The 24,715-nt window shown below is 39.4% G+C and overlaps 1 protein-coding gene across 1 annotated transcript; it reads right to left on the bottom strand.

The window, feature by feature from the left end:
* Window positions 1-226: 226 nt before the first annotated feature.
* Window positions 227-13,171, bottom strand: TMEM184C (transmembrane protein 184C). The gene is made up of 10 exons (XM_054064846.1): window positions 12,861-13,171; window positions 10,597-10,727; window positions 10,463-10,499; window positions 8,798-9,003; window positions 7,938-8,012; window positions 6,955-7,048; window positions 5,872-5,984; window positions 5,077-5,176; window positions 4,434-4,605; window positions 227-4,006 (listed from the first exon to the last, which is right to left on the bottom strand). Exons 1-10 carry the CDS (start codon window positions 12,975-12,977, stop codon window positions 3,717-3,719), a joined length of 1,335 nt encoding a protein of 444 aa, XP_053920821.1. The 5' UTR covers window positions 12,978-13,171; the 3' UTR covers window positions 227-3,716.
* Between the last annotated feature and the right edge of the window lie 11,544 nt (window positions 13,172-24,715).

Consider the following 24,715-nt stretch of genomic DNA (forward strand, 5'->3'; position numbering starts at 1 on the left):
ATATCGGTCACCACAGTACTCCTGCATCTCTTCTACAGCATTACATTTTGGTATAATGCAAGTAACCAGTTTCTTCTATTAAATTTATATCTAAATGGAAGACTAACAGAAGCTTCTAACTTCGCAGCTGTTCTACCTCTGCAGAGGAAGACTGTTAACAAGGTATTTCTGTAGATGAGTTTCTTTATACTGTCAGTGCTGTCTCTTCAGTGTAAAAGAGGCATTTCTGTCATCTTTCTTGTAGAGAAAGCCATCCACAAATAATTTTTCTATCTTCTCACTGTATGCAAGATCCAGGTGTGCTCTCGATTCAGTCAAATGTTTCAGATAGGCTCTCTGTTTAACTTGAGGGACTGTTGGAGCTGTGTTTGTCTCAGCTTGCAGCTGAACCTGCCTCTCATACATTGCTGTAATAACACTTCTGCAAAGGTGGAGAAAAGGGCTACAGTTTATTTTGGCTTGTTTTTTTCAAAACAGAGGTAATGACTAAATCAAGTTTCCCAAAATTAAAGTAAGTGGATACCGTCCCTTTATCCAAGGGGTACAATACATAACAAATTAAGTGAATGAGAGTAGGACAGACTTTTAATGCTACATAGAAAACAGCTTCTCTTGAAAAGCAAACCACCCAACCCCAAACAAAACCACCATCCATAAAATCAAAGCTGCTGTCTGACAACTAAACTGAGTAGGGGTGGGATATTTTCACGTAAGTGTAGTTTTATAAGGAAATGTTCAGGCTGAAATACCTTGATAAAAACAAGACCATTAAATAGCAGTGGTTAGGCAAATTTATTGAGCTTTTTAGCAATAACTAAGACAAAGACGGTAAAATGAGTTAAAGACAAGTTAAGGATGCATTCTACCCTTACTTGATGAGACTAAATAAAGGGCTAAAAATGGCAGTTATTGAGTTCTCAAGCACTCTTGTTAAATAAGGCCAGAGCAATCTTTAAGACTGGTTTAAAGCTGGGAGGACAATGGAGGAACAAATATAAGTTAAAGATGGACTATTTGCAAATGAACTTTTAATATAAACTAGATGGTCATAGTTGGAATACTGGTGTAGTTTTTGAAAGACGGGGTAGATGACAATGAAGGACTTTTATTTTAGACATTCAGCAGCAATCTTTAGTGGAAAGGTACGATTCTGTAAGCTACTGCAATGAAAAAAAATGTTTTCTCACATTAAAAAAATGCAGGAATGCTGTGCACGTGGAATGAAATAACTGAGTAATGATAAAATAACTTCGTAGCTTTCCAGAAGTGCTGTGAAAGAAGCAACCACCACACTTAACAAGTGCTTTCCTATCAAAGTCCCCTCTCCAGACCTCATTTAAGTCTTGCATGCACCAAACAGACATAACTTCAAGTACTATAAAAAGCACTCTTCAATGTGAGATTTTGAAAAGCTAGAGCACAGTATCTACGTAGCTTCCAGCAGCTCTGATCCTTCAGATATTATTTCTACTAATGCCCCTTTTTACCCATATACATGCAGGAAATCAGATTATTTCTAAGTGCCTGCAAGTTCCCAAGTGTTGTGAGCTCTTAGTAGCTGTTTCCTTTTAGAACATGGATATTACACGGGTAAAGAGATACCTGGAATCAAGCATAAAAAAAGTAGATTCTGATCCTTCATAAACTCAAACAAGAACCTCGTTTTCAGTACAAGTCTCAATACTAAAAGCACAAACTCTTGTACTAGTTCTCCTGAAGATTCCCCTTCTCACATGAAGAGGATGGTTGTATTCACGTGTCATTCACGCTCTTCAACTACTGTAGCAGTAAATTAAATGGAAATAAGGTGAACAGTTTAAATAAAATCTTTAATTGCTTATTTACAACAAAGGCAATGACTTGGCAAATTGAAAATGATGATTTGCACTTCCCCACTAACTTTGATACAGCAAGTACAGAGTCAACGATAAAATATGCAGCCTAGTGAGTAAGGCGCAATATTTACATCACACTAGTACTGCAAAAAAAAAGCACTTAAGATGAGTTCACTGCAACAGCCAGGAGTTAAACATTTATCCTGTAAATGCTGACAATGCTGAAAAAGAAACTTCAGATGTCACTTTAGAGGTCAATGCTGTAAGGTTTTTTTTTTTTTTTTTTTTTGTCAGATTGCAAACATGCAGTAGTAGCAAAAATCTGGAATAAAAACATCCCTTTGATTTTGTCAGTTTTTGCAAAATAATATTCTGCCAGAAGGGTACTTCTTGGTCTGAAATCTAATGACAGCAATTCCAGTATTAGATTAGCTACTTAGTTTTTACCTTGGGAAAGTTTTTTTCTAGGGTGGTAGAAGGGAGAAAAAAAAAAATCAATAGTGTATTTGAATCCAGGCTATACTAGAAGCATGATGCAATAATCACACACACACACAAATGCATGAATACAAATTACTACAGACACCTTGTCAAGATAACCATCTCTTAACAGCTTAAAAAAACCTTAAGTGTTAAAGAATTTATTGCAGCCCCATGTAAATCAACCAGTTTTGTTTTCCACTTCCATTTTGACAGCCTTTATTCCCCACCTTGCCAGGTATTTTAAGGTAGTAACCGTTACTCTTATTTTAGAAGGATTGGAAAAAAAGTAGTTGAGTGTAAGGTATTAATTCAAAACCTATCATCCTGGCTGTCTCTTCTCAACGTAAAAGACAAATCATGAGCTACAAGGACAACAGATATGCCAACCCTATATTCTGGGCATGGAATTCTAAAGCAAAGCCAGTAGGAAATTGGTGAGGGACCTGGAGTTGTTTAGCCTGGAGAAAAGGAGGCTGAGGAGAAACGTTATCACTGTCTACAACTGCCTTAAAGGAAGTTGCAGAGAAGTGGGTGTTGGTCTCTTCTCCCAAGTGACAGGCGATAGGACAAGACAGAATGGCCTCAAGCTATGCGGGGGGAGGTTCAGATTAGACATCAGGAAAAATTTCTTCACCAGAAGGGGCACTGGCAGAGGCTGCCCAGGGAGGTGGTTGAGTCACCATCCCAGGAGGTGTTTCAAAGACAGAGATGAAGTGCTTAGGGATATAGTTTAATAGGGGACAGGTATGGTTGGGCTTGATGATCTCAAAGGTCTTTTCCAACTCAGTACTTCTATGAATGCTTTCTTTGTATAGATTCTTTACTGATGCTCTGCAATAATCATCTTGATGAAGGAGTTTTATTTAGCTATGCAAGAAAGGGGAAAAGATGGCATCTATACAGAAGTTAACCATTTTGTCCCCACTCCATTCAGCACTGGGGTATGGAAGTTACCATCAATAGAGAGGACAAGCAAAGCACAAGCACTTTTTGCTGCTGCCTTCTTTAAATTACATTCCTGAAATTAAGTTTTTCCAGTGCTAGTAGTACTTGCACCTCACCTTCAGCAGAGCAGAGTATTAATTGAAATGTTTCTTTTGTATTAATAGGAGTCAGTGTAATTTTGATGTGACGTGTTAACTGTTTAGCAGTTTAAGGAGTCAATTCTTACAGGTATGCAGGAACTTTTACAGTGTGCGTGTTTCATATTCCCGGGGTACTTTTAGATACTCATATCCATTACAGCTTCAGAATTCAGGTGTCCATTACAGCCATATCCTCTTCCTGTCTGCGCAGCAGTTTTTCCAAGCATTTCGACTTCCATCACGAAGTTAATATTAACAGAACGTGTGGCAAGTATATAATGAACTCCTTGACACATTCAAAGAAAAGATGAGTCTAACTTTTATCCAAAGCTTTCTCTGATAACTTATGCTCTAGTTCAGGTGACTCCTCAGCATCTCGAGTAGAAGTGTTATAAATGCCATCTACCGCAGGGGCTGCCGTTGGTGTGGTGAGAGGTGTCACCGTGTGTCCAAACCCCTGATAATGACCCATGGGTGAAGACGGCATTGATGAAGCATCAGAAATGGGATCTTGAGTAGATGAAGACAGTAAACTTGTATGCTCATTTTGTTCATGATCCTCAGCAAAAAACATTTTTCTTGGCTGGCCCAAAACCGTCCTTCCTAGAATTATGCCAAATGAAATAAGTTTTAATACTTAGAGCAGTCTAACAAGGTTCATGAACACAAACTCTAAAATAGATGTTATTAAATACTTATCCTTTATTTTAAGTTCTAAATAGGCATTGTTAGCTTTAATAAATAAAAATCTTATGTCTTTCCATTTAAAAAAAAAAGCATCCCTCTCTTCTACCTAACACATTTGAAATCTACCCTGAGATCCATCTATTTAAAAGAAAAATTAAAAACTAGACTAAAAACAATCAAGAACACTGGAAAGAAGAAAGTGTCAGATAAACCATTAAATTCTTCACAGATGCAGCTGCTGTTAATATGGAATGTTCTCAGGGCACTATAGAGATGGGAAATAGTCCAAAAAGAAGCTGGAAATACGTATGCTCTTAACAGATGATACAAGTCTGTGACTTACCAACATTTCGAACCTGTTCTGATATATCTGCCCTTAAGTCAGAAATATCCCACATGGCAAGGAAGGAGTCAAAGCATGACCCTTCTTCAGCTTCTTGAACGTAAGGTTTATAGGAAAAGCTGTAGTGATGCGCAATAGCTGCCAGGAACATCTCAACACAAATGATAAAATCCTACAACGAGAGAGATTGACTTAATCATTCCTAACTAGAGAAAAGTAGTTCCTGGGTTTCTTCTACAACTGAGCGACTGCAATTGCCTTGGGATCTGGAACAAGCTATTTTCCACCTGAGGTAGGATATTCTTGGCAGGCTTCGTAGAGCCATGTGTACTACACACATATTGGAATCAGTCCATGCCTGATGGACTGCCTTGCTGGAAGCAGATATTCAACAAGCTGCAACTTTACAATGAATTCTTGCAAGAAGAAATGCCAAGATATCCAACAGGAGTATTTAACTGGGGCACACTCCTTAAGCCCAACACCACGTGGGGCGACCAGCTAAAACTTAACCCAACTTATAATAAATTCAGTATTAATCTAGCCTATGTTAATTAAAGTGAGCAGGACAATATTTGCTTGAGATCAGTTAGGTTATCCTACATAGAGCCATTCCTTCTAAGGAGTAACTGTCTGCTCCTACCTGTAGGCCTGTAGCCACAGCTTCCACACTTCGCCATTCCCAGGTGTGTTTCTCAGAAATAACGCCAACTTTCACCAACAATGCAATAAGCACAGCTTGCCTATAAAAATCATGTATTATTATTACTATTTTAACAGCAGTACCAAAAAACCTGCAGGCAAATCTGGTAAACAAGGCCTGTTTGGGGATGCAAATATATACGTACACAGGAAGAATCTTACAATAAACCCTTATTGTTTACATATTCAGATTTTCAGAAGAGGAAACCAAAACAAAACAGACTTAAAAAGCGATGTCATTCATCCATGATCCTAAAGACCAGCAAGGAACAACAAACTCTTATTTGGTTAGGTTCCCTTTAGTTATTAGAACAGGTTGCTTCTCTTCCAAGGTATCACTACAGTCTGCAAAGTAATGTTCCGATAGTCAAATATACTCACTCATTAGCAGCTAAGTGTGAGCAATGCTTAAATAGTAATTTATAGTTAACCTATAGTAATCTATTTTGAAAAAGTTAAATGTAAAAAATATAATTTGGATTTGAAATAACTGCAAATGAAGAATCTAAAATAAATTATGTTCTTGAGAACCACCTTACAAAACAGCAAGTCAAAAAAAAATCTCAAATGAATATGACTGCTCTGCCCAATATCCTGGTACCCTTTTCCCCTCACAGCACTTCACTAAGATACGGGTAGGGGTTTTTTTGAGGCCTCAGACCTCAGTAAGAAATTCAGCCTTTCCAGCTCTGATCCACCCTGAGAGAAAGAACTAATGAGTAAATAATTCACTTACCAGAAAGAAACAAAAACTACCATCTTCACACAAAGGAACTTGCCAACAGGTTGGATAGGGTTCAGTTCTTCACGTAGGACTTTATAAAACAACACCAGACAGTACATAGCAAACTAACAAGGAAAAGAAAATACATAAAAGCTCTCAAATCCTTGTTTAATTTGTGAGGGAGTTTTTATAGCATCTTTTCAGTTTCAAAAAATATATCACAGTACAACACAAACTTTAAAAGCTGTCTATTTTAGAACAGGGGCTTTGGATTTGTGGACTCTTTCCCTTACCGTTTTAAAGCAGCCTTTTTTTTTTTCCCCTGAAATTGTATTTCTGGCATTGGTGGACAGACTGAAGGCCCTCTACCTACGCAGTAAAGCAAAGCATAGGAAGGTCCCACCAAATCTTTTCAATGCCACGCACGCCTCTAGGGAAAACGGCATAAAAAAAGCACGTGTTCTTTCAGGCTTATGTTAAGAACTCATTAAGACCCAGCAAGCCACTAAACACAATCCCCGACCTCCAAAATGAAACTTTCAAATCTAGGAGCTGACACCTTATCCTTACCCTGACAATTTGTATGGCAGCTGAACCAACAAGACAAGGTGCTGGGCTGGCCAGAACCTCAGCACCGCATGCACAGTCTCCATTTTTTCCTCATCAATGTTGTTACCACCAGCTTTGTAACAGTGTTTTTAACACAGCCACTGCTGATTCTGTGTGTGTGTGCTGGCAAGAAGCTACAAGTGTGAGTGAAGTCATCTCTTCTACAAAGGAGCAAGTCTGCAGCTCTAACATGCCTGGGCTATACTACTTAGCACATCAAATTGTTTGGGGTAGAGAGGCAGAACAATTTATTGCTTTATGGAGCTTCATAGTAAAAACAATAAAAGTTTTAAATCACCTATTTTCCTAGTGTTTTGCATATATGGTATTTAACAGATAGTAACATTGACTTACAGTGAGAAATATTCTATCTGTAAGAATTACCAGACATGGAACATAATTACTGCTAATACTTCACATAAAAAGATTCACATAATACTAACACGATGACTTAAAAGAGCAGAAAGATGTACTCGTGATACTCACTAGCTGTGACATGTTGTTAAGTATAACCAAGTAAGTCCAAGCATTGTTGAAGCTGAAGTTTCCTTCGTCGTACACTCCCACTAGTTCACAAATTCTGAAAGAATTTTTACAATTAATCACTATATAGAAAATGATTGCTTTCTCGAATAGCTAAATCTTCATTACATTGATCAACTATTAGAATTCAAAATCTCTTTTCGTCCTCAAATATGGGCACTGTGGGTCTGCACAAGAATCAATTTCTAATAGCAAATGGCATAAGGAAGTTCATATTGTGTTTTCCATAGAAGAAATAGTATTTCAATGCAGGGTTAACACACTCGGTTGTTGAATGATTTCAGCAATTAAACATCAGTTTTTTTAAAGCCGTTTTTCTTTTAACTGTTAGAAGACATACAGGTAAAATACTGATATGAATGTTCTTTGTGAGTAGCAACTTCTTCCACAGTCCCTCAGAATTAACAGTAATGTCTATCAATACAAAGTTCGTGCAATTAAGCTTTCAGTATCAACACGCAGAACTGCCTGCTATTTTTTACAACAAGTTATACATACATATGAAGGCACAGAGCTGGGCCTGCCACATGCGAAGTTTAATAAAATTGAAAAAATTACACAAAACCTGACTTTAAAAACACTCAATTGTGGAAAACAATAAGAAAGGGGAGAAGTAGGGAGAAAAGCCTCAATTTAAGAGATCATAAAAATGTCTTTCCCACATAAAACAGTACTTCACATTCTCTCCCACTGCTTTCAGCAGCAAGCATTAAGTATTTATTATTTCAATTCTGCAAATAGTCATTTGCTACGGAGAAGTCATAAAGAAATCATAGCTTGATTCAAGTGCCAGGACTCACTTAGCATGTAACACTTGTCCACCTTCAAACTGCCTTGATTCACTACAAAGGGCATGAAAATTCTTCCCAGTGTAACTCAAAATTACATTCTGAAGATCAATATTAATTATTTACGAGCATACTTACAAAGCAATAATGGTAGTAAATGGTCTGACAACAGTGTACTGCAAAACACCCAGTTTACACCTAAACAATAAGACTCTGCAAGAGAAACACAAAATTTGTAGTACAAGAAATTAAAGACAATTCACTTATGGAAGTTTCCTGTTCTTGGTAGTTTCACTACACTGAACTTTATTTCACAGTAATTGCAACTTCTGCTTCCAGGACTTCAGATGCTACAATGTGTATATAAAGAATACACAAAACATCTAGACTTTTATAGATATGTAACAGGAAATACTCAATGATTCACTACTTTCAGCCATGAAATTATTCTTGCTGGACTAAAAGAGAATCCAATTTTCACTCTGTGTGAAGATATTTAAGAATTACTTACACTCACAGTGTGTCTTTAGCATTTCAAACAGCTTTATCAAAATCTCTTGAGAGAGATGCTTATCAGATTAAGCACGCAGAAACAAACAGTTCACAGACATACGGCCTTTTGTCCTTCACCCTTGGAACTAAAAGCAACACACTATCGATCCGGTCTGCAACGATTCTACATGAAGCTTCTGGCAAATATTACATGATAGCAAATTCAAGGAGACCTTTTTCTTTCAAAAATAGGGAAGTTTCCTTCAGCATCACCTAAGTCAATGTATGTCAGTAACTAAGAGCAATTTATGGAATGTTTTACAGCTACATGAAAAGATGTTCACTCACAGCTGCTTTCTGCAGGGGTTCATTGCTGATAAACAAAATGTGTACAAACCATAAACTCGCTCTGCCAAGCCACAACAGTTATACTACCAAATATGAAAACAAATGTGTTTGCATCTGATTACACAGCTTAAAATTTTAAGATGTCATCATATACTCACTCTCCCATAGCCCACGAAGGACAACAACACAGAGGTGGCAGATGTCTCTGCTGATCTTTTGCTTCTATTATTAATACGAGGTTTGGGTACCGGTTGGTTAAATAATTCGAAAGAAAAACCATAAAGTTATAGATGACATAAGCTTCATAGCATTCTCGACATGTATCCACATATATTGCAATTTCGGGGTATTTCAAAGCTATCCACTGTAAACAGAGGTACACAAAAGGTTACATGCAAGAAAGACAAAAGCAATTCCAGTGGCTGGCTAGTTCAGCCACCAATACTTTATTAGACAGCAGGCACTAATTAAAGAAGGTTTGAAGCATTTGGCAAGTGCTACAGTGTGATGTACTGCTTCTGTGATGCTACAGCTAGAAAATAACATTCTATTAAAAAAAAAGTACATGATCTATATTTGGACACACAATTCAGTCTTTAAATTAAAAGTAACTAAGGAGATGGTTCCCTACACTTAACCTACTCCTAGGAGAAGCCAAGATAGAACTTTTGCCTGAAATTCATGTGTTCCCTGTCAATATGGGGTTGAGAACTAAGTTTTTAGTCTGTCAGTATAAAGTGGATTTTCTGATTAGTTGATATCTATTGTGTAAATGTTTGCTCTGGCACATTTGCAAAACAGAGAGGAAAGCAGCAGATTAGCCTTAAAGCGATGTAATACTACATTTAGTAAACTGAGAATACAGTATTTGCATCTGAGAAGCGAACTTTTAAGTTTCACTTAGATTAAGTACTCAAGGGGCTACCATATATGCAGAGGCCATAGATCCAGGAGTATGGGTAAAGATTTCAATATATCAGAAATGTCCCTGAATGCCTGTCTAGAGCTCATTTAATTAGCAGGTGATCTTCTTCTACAGGGAAACTCCTACCAAAGGGGGGAAGAAAAAAAAGAAGAAGAATATACATAAAGTTGATACTTCATAAATACTCGGGAGATGGGAGAAAAATCAAAGGAAGAGTTCCTACAAAACCGTGTTATGGGGAAACAAAAGTATTTGCAATGTCAAGAGGGGACTACAATATGTAAGCACATATCCCATACAGTTCACAAATGTACTATGTTGCTCAGCTCAGGCTGAAATCATCCCTATGCATGGAGCCACATGTGACATGTTTACATTTGCCATATCTTGTATGGTAACCAGAACCTGTTGCATAAAAGTATTCAGAAGGGCATTTTTTGTGGGATCTTGTCCCTTTTTGCCTCCAAAATGAAAAAAAAGGAGAATTTTAGCACTAAGCATAACTCAGGAAAGAATTTTGGTACTAAGCTTAATTTGGGGAAAAAATGGTCAGGCACTGAATTTTGAGACTGTACTTGGATCAGTCTGGTTTCCAGTTCGGCTGTTACCAAAGATGGAAACACCACAATGAGGCTCTTGTCATACCCCTTTCCACAGCTGTCAAATACCCAAGGACAAATAGGGTTAAGAAGGGTTAGCAAAAACACAAGCTCCACAAGAAGACCGTAACATTGCTAGAACAATGCTTCTGATGCACTCCGTAAACAGGAATGCCCAGAAGTTTCTAGGACTACGAGTCTCCATGCAGCATTGTTTCTGCCAACTGTGACACTGTTTTCCCTAACTCCCACAGCAAAAACAAATATTATTGAGCTGTTAACAGTAAAAGAACACTTACACTGTCTAAACTGTAAATCGGCACCATCCACAGAATCCTGTTACAATAACAAAAGAACATTTAATATTACTAGAAGTATTTTTAGTCTGAATTAAATACAACATCTGTAGTAAAGATAAAACATGAAACATTACCTTATTATTGGTTTCTGTAATTCAGGTTGAGTATAATGAACTAAGTGTTGTAGTATTCCCCAGAGGGATATTGGTATAGTCATTAGTAGAAATATCCCAGCAATAAACCATGCCTTGGTATGAATTCCAACCTTGCAAAGGAAAAGAAGAATGCAAGATCAAAGTTTCAGTATTAATACTTTAAAGTTTAACTAGTATAGCAAGAAAAATAATTTACCTTTTTTTTTCTACTGTGAATGAAGTTTTAATATGGATATTAAGTACATAACCCAGTATTAAGCTGAGTTTTTCTAATTCTCCTTTCGAATACACAAAATCCCAAAGTCTCCCTTACTGTCTGTTGATGTGGCTTAAATTAAAAAATCAAAAGAAAAAGAAGAAAAATCTTGCAGAACCAAACAAAAACATCACCAATAAACACAAAATGTTCTACAAAAACACAGCAATGCTCACCATTTAGTTTACTAAAAACCACAATGGATTTCCTTGCTTTAGGTCTGGAACTTCTCAGTTCAGTGCGTCATTATAAAGTTTCTGAAAATTTGTGGATTTGAAGTACTTTTAGCTTTAAAATCAAATTCCAACTAATAATAATTTTCAACTATTTTCATTTAACAATCTGAAATAGATATGCATTTTTACATACCTGTCTGCTAAAACACAGGGCTATGATTTTAAACCAAAGGTCTCAAAAAAACCCCTATATTAATAACTCTAGGTACGAAAAACTGAGAAGCACACTCTTCTCAAACAGGGGTTTTTTTTTGAGAATTTCTTCACTGCTCCCCTGCTATACATCAACTTTTCATTTCAGAGATCTTTTCGGAGTAGTTTCTCCACCAGTATCGCATTTATTGATTTTGAAATTTCAGATACCACTTTGATATAACATCCAACACACAAAGGCATCAGAACGGGGTTTCAAAATAGAAAATTTAAAATACACACAGCACAGATTTTACTGTCATTATGTAAACTGTTATTACAGTCATTAAGTAAATTAAGGCTTAAAATTGTACCACGGAAAAGCTCACCTCCAGCGGAACAAGCCTGCATTACAATGGAAAACATATAAGACTGAAATTTTACTTTTTGTTAGAAAAGTAACGCTCTCACACACATGTGCAACACATATGTCTCTGTTGACATGCTATGGCATCCCCCAGCAGGGCTGAGAAGCTCCTCTACCAACCGTCTTAACTCCCCACCCCTCATACAGAGTTGCTGAGCTATCAGGTTATGAATAACCCAGTGCCAAATCCTCAGCTACAAGCTGGGCAGAGCTCCTATAGAGACCCATTCCCATCCCATCAGCACCCCATCGACCAGTTAAACACCAACTCCCACTGAATCTGGGGAAAGGAATCCTCTCCTGCTGGCTTTGTTTGTAGTTCGTAGTTTTCAAAAGCAAGCATCCTTTATCAGGCCTGGGCAACATGAGGGAGCCATCATAGAATCACTAGGTTGGAAAAGACCTCTTAGATCATTGAGTCTAACTATTCCTACCTGTCACTAAGCCATGTCTTGAGCACCTCGTCTACCCATCTTCTAAATACCTCCAGGGATGGGGACTCAACCACCTCCCTGGGCAGCCTCTGCCAGTGCCTGATGACCTCTTCTGTGAATTTTTTTTTTTCCTGATGTCCAATCTGAACATCCCCTGGCGCAGCTTGAGGCCATTGCCCTTTGTCCTGTCTCCTGTCACTTGGGAGAAGAGGCCAACACCCTCCTCTCTACAGCCTCTTTTCAACAACCTCCATCAATCGTGCGCAGCGAGACAAGCCTTGGGACAGAATGTATTTCCCATTAACAAGCATAAAGACAAATCTTCCCAGAAATCTTATACATGTTCTACTACTTTCCCAGAATTAATTTTAATGTTATTATGAACTTCACAGTAGTTAACTCTCTTGCCCATTTGGAGCTTTCAAGCTAGCTCTATCTGACCTTGCATTTGAGACGGGGAGAGGCTGCAAACAGAGGAGACTGCAGAAGAATCAGCAGGGATCACACTGCACACCAGACGTTATCATCTCCAAAGAACTAACAGTGTCTAGGAAAACACCGTTTTAAGGAATACACGTTACCAGAGGGACATTTTGTTTCGATAACTCAGATGAAGCTTAACTCTACTTTAGCTTAGATCAAAAATACTCCGCTTCTTGCAATAGGAACCACTTCTTGGGTCACTGGAACGCCGCGACAAAAAGCCCTCGAGGCTATGGGCGCCGCCTCCCGCTCAGGGGGTACCTCCCGGCCCTCACCTCCCGCTTCTGCAGCTCCCAGACGCAGAGCGGCACCACCACCAGCAGCCCCGCCAGGTACAGCACCACCACCAGCGGCCGGATCCACCGCCGCCAGTTCCCGCACGTGCACGGCATGGCCACGGCGACACCGCGAGTGACAGGAGGTGTGTGGGGCGGGGGGATACCACGCCTCGCCTCAGCGAGCCGGCGCCGGGCCCGGGAGCCCCCGCGGGGCGCGCATCACCGGCGGGACCCCCACACACCCCGCCGGCTCCGCTCCCGCCGCCCCGCTTCCCTCAGCACGGCCCAGCGCTTCCGGCGGCGGCGCTTCCGGCTGCCCCGAGTGGCCACGCCCATTGGCTCCTCGCCCGCTCAATCACGGCTGTCCCGCCACATAGGCTACGCCCATTGGCTTCTTACCCGGTCAATCACGGCCGCGCCTCTGCAGTCACGCCCATTGGCTTCTTGCCCCACCAATCGCGGCTAACACGCCCCCGGAGTCCACGCCCACTGGCCCCTCACCCTGTCAATCACAGCTGCCACATTGGCCCATCGCCCTGCCAAACAGGACTGCCCCGCCCCCCCGGCCGCTCCCATTGGCTTCTTGCCCTGCCAATCGCGGATGCCACGCCTCAGAGACCACGCCCACTGTCTCACCGCCCTGTCAATCACTGCCGACCCGCCCTCCATAGGCCACGCCCATTGCCCTATGCCCTGTCAATCAAGGCTGCCCCGCCCCAGAAGCCGCGCCCACTGGCTCCTCGCCCAGTCAATCACGGCGTCCCACCGAGTCCACACCCATTGGCCCAGCGCCCTGTCAATCACGGCTGCTTCACCTCCGTAGGCCACGCCCACTGGCTCCTCTCTGCGCCCATCGCGGCTATCCCTATAGGCCACGCCCATTGGCTTCTCGCGCTGTCAATCATGGTTGTCCCGCCCTGAGTGGACAGTCCTATTGGTCCCTCGCCCTGTCAATCACGTCTGCCTCCCTCCCACACCCCTGCCGATCGGGCCTCTTTTCTGCTAATCACGTGGTACCGAAGCCACGCCCATTGTCTCCTCGCCCCGCCTATCACGGCTGCCCCGCCCTCAGAGGCGGCGCTGATTGGTCCCTCGCCCCTCGTCGCCGCTCCGATTGGCCAATCGCGCTGCTCCTCGCGGCTGCCCCGATTGGGCGTTCCCTCTGCGGGAAGGCGGCCTCGTTTGACTTGTGCGTTGCTGGTAGCTGGGGAGGCGCCCTCCAGAGCGCCTTCCCTCTTTTCAGTGGTTCAGTTTGGAAGTGCCTGAAAAGGACTTGTAGGAAAGCCGCGGAGGGGCTTTTGACAAGGGCTCGTAGGGATGGGACAAGAGGGAATGGCTTTAAATTGGAAGGGGGAAGACTTGGATTAGATATTAGAATTTCTTCGCTATGAGAGTGATGAGGCACTGGCCTCACTTCCCATGGAAGCTGTGGCTGCCCCATCCCTGGAGGTGTTCAAGGCCGGGTAGGATGGGGCTTTGAGCAACCTGGGCTGGTGGGAGGTGTCCCTGCCCATGGCAGGGGGGTGGAACATATCATCTATTTCATTCAGTCTCGTACTTCCCTTTCCCGCCAATATGTGAGGCCTAGAAGAGTGGTCTGGATTAGTCATCTTAGCAGCAGCCCTGACCACCGTAGATAAAAAATCTGATAACCCTAATTGCCATTTCTACCATGTTCTTCCAGTCAGTGAATTAACTATAAATTCCATTTTAAAGTGTAAGGATACGAAACATTTTAAGCGAACTGAAAGGTCATGCCTGTGTTCAAGCTAATATAGAAATTCAGTGGAGGCAAGTGATTTGCTCGAGGTTATGGCAGACTTGTGAACAGGATCTGGTTCACTGATACTGGCACTAAAGAACAGTTCTTCCTGTAGTGTTTTGAGCTGAAATACTAAATTTCTGTATTGTCTTACCAAACCAGTATTAAGATGCTCTTCACCTTTGTTCTCTGTACATAATTGATTCTTAGCAAGAGAGCATGAGTAGGTTAGTTAGGAGCTAGGAAGCACAGCCATATTGTATAATAAAAAGATGTAAATATAAATAGTTTTCTCAAATGTGTAGCAGACACAAACATAAATGTTTCCAACATTTCCAGAAAGGCAGACAACACAAATGCATCGTTGCTTTGTTTTTTTGTTTGTTGTGAACTTATGTTGTTGGTTTTTTTTTTAACACTTCTCTCTTCTCTGAGAGCTGGCTTCTTAGTGATGTTTTTGGTATGAGTTCCTGCATTGTTTATAGGACACTTAGGGTTTCTTCAGTACTTGCTGCCCTAAAAAATCCTTAGGAAGAAATTAAACAATTCACAGAATTAAAACAATTGTTTTGAGTATATCAAGCTTTTTTTCTGTCTATTGGTGTTTTATGTGCTTGTTAGGGTTCCAAAGGTAGCATCTTTGCCAGAAGAAGTCTAGTCTCTTTATAGTTAGATTTCTTGGAAAGCAAAGCTTAACACACTTGTGTCATGTGGTTACTGGCCTGACCTCTCTCTGTAGTGAACTTGAATCTTTTGGCCACTTTCAGCCAAAGCCCTTAACTCCAAAATATATTATTTTTAGTTTTGTGAAGGCTAGTAAAGAGGAAACAACCGAACTAATGCTTGTGTCTACCCACACAGAGGAAAGATACTCACTTTACTTGTACTGTTTATCACTGTCCAGTCACTGTAGATTGTTTTTAATTAGTATCTCATTAGAATAACGTTGAACTAGAAAACCTAATGTATCTTTTCAACCCTGCTGTCTTTCATTTCCTGTAATGCTCTTCACGATTGATACACTAGTCTGAAACTACAAGAAAGGTAATAAGATTATTAAATCAGATACCCTTCTCCAGTGGCAGTTGTTACGTAAAGCCATATTGTAAATATGTTAAATAAGTATAAATCCCCCCAAAATGTTGAAGAAATACATTTCTGCAAGTAGATTGTTTTGAATACTTTCAGAAAGTTTTTCTACAAAACAAAACAGAGGTAGATTGCTTTCTTAGCATAAATCCGAGGCTCTAGGGTATTTCAGTGTTCTAGAAGGAAAGCAGGTTTTCCACAGGTTGAAGTCAAAAGATACAAGCGAGTGATGCACCAACAACTTTTGAAAATGCTAGCACTATAATAGAATATGTAAATAAAAGTTTCTTTCATAGGAGGGGCAAAACAACCATCTTCTTCTCTACTTAGCCCTGGTAAGGACTTAACAGGAAAATTGTGCAGGATGTTAAAAAAAAAAAGAAAGAAAGATATGTCTGCTGAGAAGTAACCAGCATGATCAGAAATGAAAAATGCAGACACTTTCAGGAAAGACTAAAATAGTTGTGTTTAGAGACAACTTAAATGAAACACGATGTATGTGTAAATCTTTGCTACAAAGGTAAGAATTATATTCTAATATTTTTGATGTGTATGGTACACGTGTGCTGAAACTGCAGCAAGAAGAATTGAATATACTTAAACATGGGGATAAATTAATTTCATTTATCTCTGCCATTGAAGGTTCTTCTTGGAAATCTTTCACTTCTTGTCTCAGAAATTATTCCAAGTTTTGATCAGAAGAGGGACTGCTCTGACCTATAATGTTCTAGTCTTTTGTTAGGAAATCCCTCTTTTCACTACTCTTGTCTTTTAAGGGATCTGAGAGCATGTTCTGTCCTTGTCCTGCCAAGCTTCCATTGTCAAGGATTAATTCTGCTTCTAAAGTAACTTCATAGACCAAAATGATTTCATAACAACGATTACAAGTTAATAGCAATGTGGCCCTCAAGATGTAGCATTCTCATGAGCTGATCCTTATAAATAGTCTTATTCTTAGCTGTGTTTCAGTAACACAAGAGATAACCACCTGAAGTCTCATCTTCACACATAGATTAATGTTCATGAGTTTATAATTTTTCAAAGTATTGTGCACTGGAGAAAGTTGTAATTGACATGTAAGAACACTTTCCCAAGTGTTGTGTGGGTTGTCAGTGAACTAACACTGCTGTGTTGAACTAATTCTGTCTCCAGAACTCACACAACCTTCCTTGTTTTCAGCAAGAGGCTACACAGGAAATATTGCTAAAAACCAAACCGAAAGAGTTCAACTTCACTAACTATCAAGACTTCTAATATTAGAGAAAAGAGTAACAAAAGCTACTCCCCAGAACCTGGAGATAACAGCTGTACTAGCATCATTCTCCACTACTGGAAAGACTGATGTGAATTATTGTTGATGTCAATCATTATGTGCATTCTGCTCTCATGAATTTCAAATTTATTTAAAAGAGAGTTATGTCAAAACATAATAAACTGGGATCATTCCTTAGTATATGGAACCCTATAAATAATTTACTAAATTAAAATGGCAAAGAAAATAGACTATTTTATAATTGCAGTTGGAAAACTGTGTTTATATATTATTTATGAATTATATTTTTATTTATATGCCTTTAGGTTTGTAGGTTTCCTCATTTTTCCTTCTTCTTATTAGGGAAATGCAGGCCCCTAGTGATAACTGGGCAGCCCATTTTGCCTGATCAGTATTTCACTGTGAGGTGGACAGTAAGGATTCTACTCAGCTTCTCATACAGTGAAAATCACAGATTTCTGTTGTACTATGGTGGTATTACTGTCAGCTCTTTGAGGTGAGCATCCAATAGCATACAGATGATTCATTCACACTCCACTCTGGCGCCTACACACTCTAGCAGCCTTTCTAACGCATTTTTATTTCATTTTATTAAAACTTAATGAGAGTTAAAAACCCAATTCAATTTTTTTTTTCTTTTTTTTAGTTCTGACATCAGTTCTCTGTCAGAAGGCAGTCATCAGTTCTAAGAAATTGATATTTGTTATGGAAATGCTGCTATCACATACTGATTACTTGCTTGTTTCTTTTGTGGATGATCATTGAAGAGAATGGCTGTTGTTTGGATCCATAAGCATCTGCAACCAGCAGTCTGGGTGGTAACTTAAGATGCAGCTTCTTTGTTTTCACGGTTACTCAAGTTTTTGCATGTTAGCTAACCGGGAGCTTGTTAGCTACCTACTGTAAATAGGCTGGCATTTTAAAACTTGAGCTCCTGTTGCAGAGTTACTGGACGTGTCTTTGCTTGGCAAAGCACTAGAATGGTTTTATTCATTTATTTTATGTATGATGCCTCAAAATATATTAAGCAATGTAACATTAGGGCCTGTGTAAAAGGAAGTAGTGAACATGAAATAATCAAGTGTAAATAATCCTCATACACAATTCAGAAGGGCACATTTATCATTCCTGCGAAAAAATGGAAAAAATGTGTCAAATGTTTGGAAAATACAGCAAGATTATTATGAAGGCTTCTTGCCACTTCATTCTCAAAGGAAAGATTTCCCTGTAGAATTCTGTAATAGAGAAACCTTTCCAAACCTTATCTAATATGATTTGCAGTAAAGTACAACCAACATTTAGATTCAGTTTCACTCAGCAAGTATATCTCTTCGCTAAGTCCATGTCCAGGACAAATTTAAATTCACAGGTTTTTGGGATGTTTTCTGTTACAAAGAGGACTGCTTGGTATAATTCGTTAAGCACTTATTTAATGTCAGAGTGACTGAGCATTTGTATGGGTTGTCCAGAGAGATTGTTGTCTGCATCCTTGGAGATACTCAAGACCTAACTGGACATTATCTTGGGCAACCAGCTGTAGGTGTGTCTGCTTGAGCAGAAGGGTTGGACAAGAAGCCTCAGCCATTCTGATTGTGGCATTCAAAGGAATAAAATCTATGGCAGAATAATATGGTGTCATAAAAGCGGTGGAAAAGATGCTGCTCAACATCTTCCCTACAGCAAAATGTTTCAACTCTGACAAAGATCATATAAACTATTCATTCCCATACGCCATCACCTGTGAAGAAAGAAAACTGTCAGGTTGGCCATGACCAGAAGCCCCTTCCAATCACAACTTTTTTTCAGTAAGAGTAAAAACATATTAATCTCTAGAAAATAGCATTACCTGCAAATCGTCTTGTCTCCTTTTCCTGTTAGGTGCCTTTCTGTTGAGAAGTTAGTAGATTTTTATTGAGAACTTACTTTGTTACTTTGTTTTGTTTACCACAAGGATTTTCAAACTCTGGCATGTAAATTATTCCACCAGATGATCTGGCCTGATAGAGAAGCAGGCAGTACTTTTGCTTAGATTGTACCTCCTGTTACAGCCACTGTCAATGCTCATCCAGAAAATTTTTGTGAAGCGTGATATAAAAAACCTCTCTGTCATATCTTACCTTGCAGCTGCAGCTTTTAAACACAGTGTACATACCCATCTGGGATTGTTAGCAGAGTTTCAGCTGCTGGAACCTCTCTCGTCTTTCACTACCCTTCTTGGGAGAGAACATGTGGGACCTGCATGTTCCTCAGTATTAGAATGATGGATGGACTTTAGAAGGGGCACGGGGACTATTTCTGGGCAAGTTTTCATCTAAGCCAAATTAAGACATCAGCATTGCCAGTAACATACTGAAATGAGTCAGGCAGCAGAAGACAATAGATGTAAACTGAAAACTGGGAATCTTTTTAACTGAGTTCTGGGTTTTGAGCCTTGGAGCACCCATATATTAGTAACAGTAAATGTGATTATCCCATAAAATATGATTTCAAACATTTAAACCATGAAGAAAATAACAAAAAAAGTATCGGACAATAAAATTACCCTACAGTAACTGAAACTGATTCAAGAAAGGGAAGGAACCCAAATAAGAGGGAAGAACAACATGGGAGGGTCAATTCCATGATCACTACTTTCCTCCCTCCACGGTATTGGCTTCTGCTGCAAAAGTGTGCTGCCTTCTTGTTTGTACTGCCATAGAAAGAAACAGATGTCCAGCTGCAAATGGTAGAGTAGAGTAGAATAGAATATTATATTTCAGGTGGAATGATCATCTAGTCCAAATGGCTCTTAAACACTGACAGGCTTGGGGCATTGACCATCACTCTAGGAAGTCTGTTCCAGTGTTTGACCACCCTCTTGGTAAAGAAATGCTTCCTAATGTTCAGTCTAAACCTCCTCTGGCACAGCTTTGAACCATCCCAACGTATCCTGTCACTGGATACCAGGGAGAACAGCTCAGCAGCTCCCTCTGCACTTTCTCCACGTCAGAAAGCTGTGACAGCAATGGGGATACCCCTCAGCCACTTTTTCGCCAAACTAGACGAACCCAAACTCCTTAGCCACTCCTCTTAGGAAATTCCTTCCATCCCTTTCACCAGCACTTCAGACTCTACATACTGTCAGAGCTAGAGTATTCCATTTACAGATCCCTTCCTTTAAGAGACAAACAGGCTTTCTGATATTTCCTACTGAGAAGATAAACATTATAAACATGACAATATCAGAGAGTGAGAAATATTCTGTAAGGTTTTGCAGCTATGCAAAATTGTGAACTTGCCTGGTGAAAAATATCTTCAAGATTTCTCATATAGGCATCCCATATTTCACAGCCCTCCACATAAGAAGTAATTAAAAAATTCTCTAAATGGGGCTATTAAAAATGTTTTTTAACACAATTAAGCAGCATTTTATTGCTGCCTGCTTCAGCACCCATCTGATTATGCTGCATATTCGACTGGCAAAAAAAAAAAAGTTAAAATGCTGTAATGGATGCACTTTTGAATACTCCATTTATAGTTTTATTGACTAGCTAAGTACTTAGTAAAAGGTATAGTCCTTTACTTGTATTTCCCAGGTAAAACTACCAGATGAAACTGAAGTAAAACCAGAGATGTTGTTTTCATAGAATCATAGAATCGCTAGGTTGGAAAAGACCTTTGAGATCAAGTCCAACTGTGCCTGTCCTGTACTAAACCAGATCACCGAGCACTTCATCTACCTGGCTTTTAAACAGCTCCAGGGGTGGTGGCTCAACCACCTCTCTGAGCAGCCTCTGCCAATGCCTGTTCAAAATGAAAACAAAGGAAAAAACTGCACTACTGTTCTTTGTATGTTTACCTAAAAATAGCTAAAATAATACATATTCAGAAGCACGATTGTGCTTAAAAAGTGTACAGAACCAATTTTAAAATCTTCAATGTTCCTGAATTGTCTCAGTTTTATTAATTGACACTTCCTTCCAAAATCCCAGCTTTCTTCTTAGTTGTTTCATAAAGGGAGAGAAGAAAAGTGCGTGCACTGAAGGACACAGGAAAAGTATTTATGCAGCTGTGACTGAAGTAATTGTGTAAACCATTACCACAGAAGAGTGTAAGTAACCACTAGGTTGTGCTGTCGGCCTAAAAGTGATGCCCTGGTATTTAAGAGACTGAAGTTTCAAAATTCTGAAGTGTGATGTAAATATAAATCCCTAGTATTCCAATTTGGAGATCTCTGAAAAGTAGAGGGGTTTGTAAGGAAAGGAGTGGAGTATTTGAATGATAGGAAACTTTTCTTATCATGCATATTTTCTTAGCAGGCATACTTGAAGTGAGAGTTTACTAAAGGAGTGTCATAGCCATGACCATATTTGTTTTATTGAGTATCTAACATTAAAACTTTTATTGCTGGTAATTATGTGTATGGCTGCAAAGTATGGTCTCTGCGGCAAGACCTTATGTGCTTATCATATGTGCAATACATGCACCATGCTTACACAAAAAACCCAAATGTGTTCCTGAGCAAAATACTTGTTTCTTGTTGTAAATGTAGACATGCATCGAAGAGTGCTCAACTAAGATTTGTGGATTTAAACTGATCTATGGAATTACTGGTTGTAAAACAACGTATGTTTATCAGGATTTAGAGTTCTGAAAACTGTTATGAAGGAAATGCTTGAAGCATTGTGTCTGACGTCTGCAGTTTGTCATTTAGTAATATTGACATGTTTTGTCAGTTTTCATGCTTTAGCCTAGCAATTATTTTGTATGTTAGGATTTTCCATCTCTTGCCACTTTATAGTGGCTAATCTACCCTTAAGTTGTGCATGTAGAAAGCAGGTCGATGCAAGAGAACTTCTGGAAGGAGCTGGTTTAGCACTTCAAACACAAGAATATGGTGCAAAGGGCTGGCAACCCTTTCAAGACAGAAGCAATTCTTGCAGGCATCCAGAATTGCAGAATTCCTTCAGCAAGGAAGGGAGAAAACATCCCACGTCTTTTGTTTGTTTGTTTGTTCTTGTGGATTTCCCATCTTAAAAAAAGTATCTGGAACTGAAAGTGTTAAAGATTGCTAAAATTCTTCAATGTTTATGAGCTGTTACTGTGCTGTTACTGGTAGTGATTAAGTGGTCTAATAAGCATTTTCTTTACTTTGAGTGATTGTCTGACTGATGCATCAAGCTTGCATACTATTAAAGATAGTATTTCCAATAGTATTTCCTCAAAAACTGAGGTTTACTAAAGAGAAGTTTTGCTCATGCTTTCTTAGTTATTTACCTATCAGTGTTGCTGGTAGTCTTCCAGAATTGAAAGACAGCACTGCAAGGTTTTGTATATTCTTTGAATTCCCACCCCAGCATAAACCACTTGAAAAGGAAAAGTCCTTGGCCAATTAAAACATGTCAGCATAAGAACTCTTTTTTCTGAAGAGTGAGATTTGCTCTTTTGTTTCTTCTGAGAGGAATGAACTGAGTTCTAGACTGAGAGCCAGGAATTCCTCCATTCTAATACTGACACTGACTCAGTTGTAGCCTATGGCAATTTATCACAATTTTTTATAGATATAAAATGGAAATATTTGTCTAGGGGCAATATGAAGATTAATTACTTCATATTTATAAATCGTTCTGAAAATCAGCATTATGCAGATATTATGATTATTTCTGAGCAGTTGATTCTAATCTGGGATGAAGCCTAAAAAGACATAAACACCTAAAGCTCAAGTCAGGAACAATTTAGATGCCCTGGATCAAAATTACAGTCCTAAAAATGTTTCCAAATCTGTCACATAACCCTGGAGCTACCTAAGTTTGATTAGAAGCTCAAGCATTTTTGTTTATGAGGCGCATAAAGTATTCCAGCAGTGTTCATCTGTGCTCTCGAAGGTACTTAAGCCTTATTAGGACTGAGCAGCCTGGTAATTACTCAAGCTAATGCCCAGTAGGTGTCCAGAAATGAAGCAGACCTCTGCATTCCCCCCTGGAGGGTTCAATCCAGTAGGTGAGCTCTGAAAATGCGTAGTAGGCGAGGACCCTGCAGCAACAGCTGGCCCCACAGTGGAAAAATCTGTTTCCCTTCAGATTGTAGTTCAGGGCTTAGAACAGACAGAAACATGGATGAGATCCAGATTCAATTCCCTTGTCTGTCTGAAAGGACTCAACCCCTCCTTTGGACCCTGCTTCAGCCAGCAGGCTTTTTAGAACGTAGGAAGCTTCTCCCATCTTCAGTCTCACTTTCCAAAGGAGACATTCCCTATTCACCATCAGCACTTAAGTCTCGCACTTATTAGAGAGAAAGAGGAACTGTTGTCAAATTTTACAGAAAATAGAGAAGTATTCAGTCCTGGATGAGTACAATAATAGTTGTAGGAGTTGGGACTAACCTAGGATAGAGTGAGTGCCTGCTTGTATTATTCTGTGGCCTAGACAACATGGTGAATTTTGTGGGCGTATCAAATGCCAAAAACTTTCCTTCATGCGCTGTATAAAGACTCAAAACTCTGGATTCAATTATGCAGGGCAGGAAGATGAAAATCAGATGGTGTCAGGAGTCCAGTGCTTTGTCATTTTCTACATATGTTGTAGGTTCAGCAATACAGACTGGTTAGATACGATAGAAGGAATAGAATCTCTCTCTTGCTTTCTTTCTCTTATTCCTCTCCATGCCTGTAGCCAATTCTTAAAATATGATTAAAATAAGACACAATAAGAAACATCATCTAAGCCTGATCTTCTACTTCAGAATTCAAAGGGAAGAATCCTTGGGATATGAATGAAATCAGAATTGAGCTCCTAGCATTAATGGAAGAAGATTTTTTTTAACAAGTTTCCCATATAGTACCTGTACCTAAAAAACTTGTGCGTTTTTGCTGTTACTTGTCAAAGCTGCTATTTCTGCCAAGTCAGTACCTGCCTCAATACTTTAAAACAAATTAATTTAAAGGAATTTTATAGTTATTTAAATTCAAGTGCTTTAAGATGTGGCCTGTTAAGTGGCTGAAAAAAAGTGGTAAAACGGAGAAAAAGAAGTAAATAGGCTTTTCTTTCCAGAATGCATGCATGATTTTGCTTTTATCCTTGCATGGATATGTTTAGTTAAAATATTTGTAAACAGTTTGTGCATGTAACTAGGCAGTCATCGTGGGACAAAATTGTAAAGACAAAATTTTCACTTTTTGAGAAATGTTGGGACCAAGAAACATGAAGAGCTGTGAGAATGAAATTAGCCTTTGATCTCTGCCAGCAGTGTAAATGGTAATGTGACTGGAAGATGATCTTCACATTATATAAGTTTCTACCTGTCTCCAAATAGATAGTGGGGGGGATAGGTTTTCAGTAACCATGAAAATCCATATAATCAAAATCTTTCCTTCAAAAGCAGCACTGTTTTTTAAACACGATAGTATCAGAGGCTTTTTGGGTGCCTGTAACGACTTCCTTGCTTTGTGCTGCAGCGTAGAAAAATCCATGAAACGGACTGAAACCCCTAAACTGGGCCTCTGGAAAAAAAAAAAAAAAGCTTTTCCATATTTTCAAGTGGCTTTTTAGGCCTCCCGAGTCTTTCTGGCACACCATTCTCAGACCCTTATGGACTGGGATGCTGCCAAACAGCTTTTTTCCCACAAAACTTTAATAAACTTTGAGTGCTGGACAGAAGAGTATTGCAATTCCCAAAGAGAGATTTCACTACAGGATTCCAAAATACCTACAATATAGAAACTAGCCTCTGAATGAACCCAGCAGCATTTTC

This window comes from Cuculus canorus, chromosome 4, assembly GCF_017976375.1.
Source record: "Cuculus canorus isolate bCucCan1 chromosome 4, bCucCan1.pri, whole genome shotgun sequence".
In the NCBI taxonomy this organism is placed as follows: domain Eukaryota; kingdom Metazoa; phylum Chordata; class Aves; order Cuculiformes; family Cuculidae; genus Cuculus; species Cuculus canorus.

Coding starts and splice junctions, on each gene's coding strand:
- TMEM184C (XM_054064846.1), bottom strand. CDS start 12,977: ATGCCGTGCACGTGCGGGAACTGGCGGCGGTGGATCCGGCCGCTGGTG. Junction 10,728..12,860: donor GGGAGCTGCAGAAGCGGGAG/GTGAGGGCCGGG, acceptor TTCCTTTGCAAG/GTTGGAATTCATACCAAGGC. Junction 10,500..10,596: donor TTACAGAAACCAATAATAAG/GTAATGTTTCAT, acceptor TTATTGTAACAG/GATTCTGTGGATGGTGCCGA.